The sequence below is a fragment of the Hyperolius riggenbachi genome, chromosome 3 (genome assembly GCF_040937935.1).
Source record: "Hyperolius riggenbachi isolate aHypRig1 chromosome 3, aHypRig1.pri, whole genome shotgun sequence".
Taxonomy (NCBI): domain Eukaryota; kingdom Metazoa; phylum Chordata; class Amphibia; order Anura; family Hyperoliidae; genus Hyperolius; species Hyperolius riggenbachi.
Genome location: NC_090648.1, coordinates 60,277,086 through 60,281,551, shown reverse-complemented (window position 1 = coordinate 60,281,551; position 4,466 = coordinate 60,277,086). Strand labels below are relative to the sequence as shown.

General features: G+C 47.7%; 1 protein-coding gene across 1 annotated transcript; it reads left to right on the top strand.

The window, feature by feature from the left end:
* Positions 1 to 815: 815 nt before the first annotated feature.
* Positions 816 to 1,688, top strand: LOC137562146 (oocyte zinc finger protein XlCOF6-like). Its single transcript, XM_068273477.1, has one exon. The coding sequence runs from the start codon at positions 816 to 818 to the stop codon at positions 1,686 to 1,688; it is 873 nt and encodes a 290-aa protein (XP_068129578.1).
* The last annotated feature ends 2,778 nt before the right edge of the window (positions 1,689 to 4,466 follow it).

The following is a 4,466-nucleotide window of genomic DNA, read 5'->3' as shown; positions in this document are numbered from 1 at the left end:
TCATTTCTCTAAACTCTGCTTAAAGACAACCTGTATCTCAAATCTTTTACTAGACTTCAGTACCTGAGGCTAGAATACAAGTATACTTACATTCTAACTTTTGTGACCTCTGGGTCATGAAGCTGGAAGGAGAGATTTATTCTCTCCCAGCGTGCAGGGAGGGGGGGGAGCTGCAGGGGGCGTGGCCAGGGAGAGACAGTTGCTCAATGGCAGCTGGGGAAAGCCTGCAGGAACACCCCTAGTGGGCGTTTTGAGCAAATACTCCCCCTCCTCCCTTTACCCTCCGAGATAGTGACAAGTATTGTCGCTAATTCTGGTTGGCTATAGCGTGGTGGTGGGAGGGGGGGGGGGCAGAGAGTGGCGGTGGGGGGACACAGAGGCATGTCATGAGGCAGAGAACATGCCTCTGTGTCCCATCTACCCTCCCCCCCGCACCGCCTCGGGTTCTCTTTAACATTAATACATTTCCGAAACTAATATCAGCAGGTGCAATAGGTGGATTTATTTGGAGCAAATTATTCGAATTGCAGTATTTTATGATGACAATTTTTCTGTGGGATTGTTGTGAATGACGATCTGATAAGAAACAAGCAGCACTATAGATTACCCTGTGCTGATTTCAAGTGTCTTAAAAGGGATTATCGTCTGCAGTGTAGTTTTGTGGCAGACCTATTTTTTTTTTTATCCACTGTCAGAGCTTCTGGGCATAGAGTAAAATAACATATAATATTTTTAATTGCAGGTGAGTTCAAAATCTGAATTCCTGCTCAACTGTGAAAATATCTTACAACAAACTGGATCTCCAGCAGCCCATGATGAGTCACAGAGGAGACAAGCCGCATCACTGCTCAGAGTGTGGGAAAAGCTTCACTTGTCCATCAGAGCTTATTACTCATCACAGGATCCACACCGGGGAGAGGCCATTTTTCTGCTCAGAGTGTGAGGACAGTTTCACTCAAAAGTCACACCTTAAACAACACCAGAAGATCCACACTGGAGAGAAACCATTTTTCTGTGTAGAGTGTGAGAAACATTTCACTCGAAAGTCAATCCTTGAAGTACACCAGAGGATCCACACCAGAGAGAAGCCATTTTCTTGTTCTGAATGTCAAAAATGTTTCAGTCGGAAGGAAAACCTCATGGCTCATCAGAGGATTCATACTGGAGAGAAGCCTTTTTCCTGCTCAGAATGTGACACATCTTTCACTAACAAGTCATCGCTTATAAGCCATGAGAGGATTCATACTGGAGAGAAGCCTTTTTCCTGCTCTGAATGTCAAAAATGTTTCAGTCAGAAGGGACACCTCAGGCTTCATCAGAGGATTCATACTGGAGAGAAGCCTTTTTCCTGCTCAGAATGTGACACATCTTTCACTGACAAGTCATCGCTTAGAAGGCATCAGAGGATTCATACTGGAGAGAAGTTGTTATCTTGCTCTGAATGTGATAAGTCCTTCAGCACTCAAGAAACATTTATTAGGCATCTCCGGACTCACACTGGTGAGAAACCATATAAATGTACAGAATGTAACAGATTTTTCGCAGATAATGCAAAACTTACTCAGCATCAGAGAACTCACACAGGAGAAAAGCCATTTAGCTGCTCAGAATGTGACAAGAGCTTCTCACAACAGTCATATCTGAGAAGTCATAAGAAGCTACATGAGCGAGTGGATGTGAGCCTGTAAGCTGTGTTTTAATGAACATTTTGCAGTAGCATCACTGGATTATGATCTTTGATAAGTAGAAAAGGTTCATTAATGTGTGATTTGGGGGTTGGTGCATGAAGCTGCGGTAATATTGAAGGACGAAGACAGTGCACAGCAATATTATTGTGACTACTGGCAGCAGGTTACCGTGAGTTGTGTTACTAGTGTGACCCATGTTAGTAACACGAGCATGGCTATGTTAGCAATGTTACTAATACACTTTATTGTAGCAATGCAAGGGTTACTTGAGTACCGCGGGTTGTGCTAATAGTATAACTTGCGGTAGCACGCTTCTGGTAATAACAGTAATATCAGTGGCGGACACAGACAACAGTGGGCCCGTGCCAAATACCAACTGTGGGCCCCTGTGATGAGGCAAAAAAGTGGGTGTGGCCAGGGCCGGCCCTAGACTTTTTCCGCCTGAGGCAAATTTTTAAAAAATTGCCACCGCCGCCCCCCCCCCCCCCCTTGGGGGGGGGGGCGCTCTTGGGGGCCGCCGAGCTGGAGGGGTAGCTGGCAGGATGGGGGTATTGGGCCAGCGGTGGGGAGGGGGGTCGGACCCCCCCTCCCTCGCCTGGGTCCCCCGTCCTCCACTCCCCTCCAGCCTTAAATAGAAGCAGCCATATGTGTAAGAGGCACGGGCGGGGAGGACACTCACCTCTTCCCAGCATGCGCTCCACTGACGTCACTTCCTGCAGCGTTGCAGGAAGTGACGTCAGTGGAGCGCACGCTGGAACGAGGAAGAGGTGAGTCCTCCCCGCCCGTGCCTCTTACACATAGCGGCTGCTTCTATTTAAGGCTGGAGGGGAGCGGAGGACGGGGGACCCAGGCGAGGGAGGGGGGGGTCCGACCCCCCTCCCCGCCGCTGGCCCAATACCCCCGTCCTGCCAGCTACCCCTCCAGCTCGGCGGCCGACTCCCCGCACCCACGGACGGGCGGGTGCTGCCCCTGGAAATTTGCCGCCTGAGGCAAAAGTTTCACCCCGCCTCATGAGCGGGCCGGCCCTGGGTGTGGCCATAACAAAAAAGTGGGTGGGTCCAAATATCTTATATATTTACCAGAAAAGTCTATGGCACCCTTCCCTGAGTCCCTAAAATATTTTGCAATGTATATAGGACACTCATTAAAGAGACACTGAATCGAAAGAAAATTATAATTTAATGAATTGGTTGTGTAGTACAGATATTTACTAGAACATTAGTAGCAAAGAAAATATAATTTTATTTTCAGCTATATAGAGTTTTTTTTATAACTTGGCATCATTCAGTATTTGCAGTTTACACAGCATTCTACACTCAGCATTCTAAATGATTTTACAAAGCAGGCCAGTGAACTATTGACCTGTCCTCTGCAGAGAAAAAGAAGATACAATGACTGACAGTTGAGATAACAAGCTTCAGGAGGCAGAGCTCTCTGCGACTTTGAAAGTCGTGGAGCTCAATGGCTCTTATGCATAGATAACTGGAGTTTCTTAACTTTTCCTGTACTGGAAACAATATTAGACTTGTGTCTCTGCTCCTAATGTTTTATTTCTTAGCTGAACTACACATACAAATCATATCATTTTTTTTTTTTGCTTCAGTGTCTCAATAAGTTAACTTTTTGGGGACCACTGGCATAGATCCTACACTGCACTTGTGGCTGCTCTGGGCTGATTCAGCGTAGGAACTACGCCAGCTGCCGTTTCCACTCCCGACGCGATCGTGCACACCCAAGAGGTCAAGTGATCACTACGATCACCGGCGGATCGTAGTGATCACTTACAGAGCTGCGGCGGTGATCCACTCACCTCCCTGCCATTCCCCTGATGATCGGCGCCCCCCTCTGCTCTGGCCGGCATCTCTGCCCTCTCTGACGTCAGCACCGGGTCCCGGCTTGATGATGTCATCAAGCCGCGACCCGAAACTGAGCGAAAGTAGGAGCAGAGATGCCGACCAGATCAGAGTGGTCCACTGTGGCTCATCGCTGGAGCCTGGAAGGTGAGTGAAGGCTGCCAGCTACTGGGGGGACACAAAGCCCAGCATGCCACACTGGCGAACCGGCTGCCTGACCCCCCAAACGTGTGCCCCCCTCCCATGCAAAAACGCCTGGTCCTTAAGGGGGTTAGGCAGCCGGTCTCCAATAGGTTAATTTATGAAAACACATACATTGCTTAGTGTATTCCCCTTCCCCCACAATCACTCCAGTTGCCCCACAATTAGACATGAGAAGCCATCACTCCTCAGCACTCCATGCACACACAGTCAGTGGCTTGAAATTATATTTTACCACCACCACCACCGAGAGTCAACCATTGGAAACCCAATCTCCTCCACACACAGATAACCCTTAAAAGAAACCCGAGGTATGAGATCTATGGAACCTGTCCTAATTCATTTCCTTTTAAAAATTGCCAGTAGCCTGGCAGTCCTGCTTATCTTTCTGGTCAGTAGGGTCTATACCACACATCTGAAACAAGCATCCAGCTAATCTTGTCAGATTTGTCTTAGACACCTGATCTGCATGCTTTTTTTAGGGTCTATAGCTTAAAGCATTAGGGCCATTCACATTTGGACGATTAGCAGGTGTGTACCACTAATCGCCAAATCACTGGTGATCGCTGGTGCTTTTTAAAGAGCTAGCGCAAATAAAAGTATATGGCAGTGATCTCACTGCCGCGATCACCACCGATTTGCGATTATTCGCAAACACAAATGCCGTGCATGCATCACTTTTTCACGATTTTAGAGCATTCACGATTATAATGTTAAGGACATC

What these genes read in the sequence shown, in the direction of transcription:
- LOC137562146 (XM_068273477.1), top strand. Translation starts at nt 816, where the DNA reads ATGAGTCACAGAGGAGACAAGCCGCATCACTGCTCAGAGTGTGGGAAA.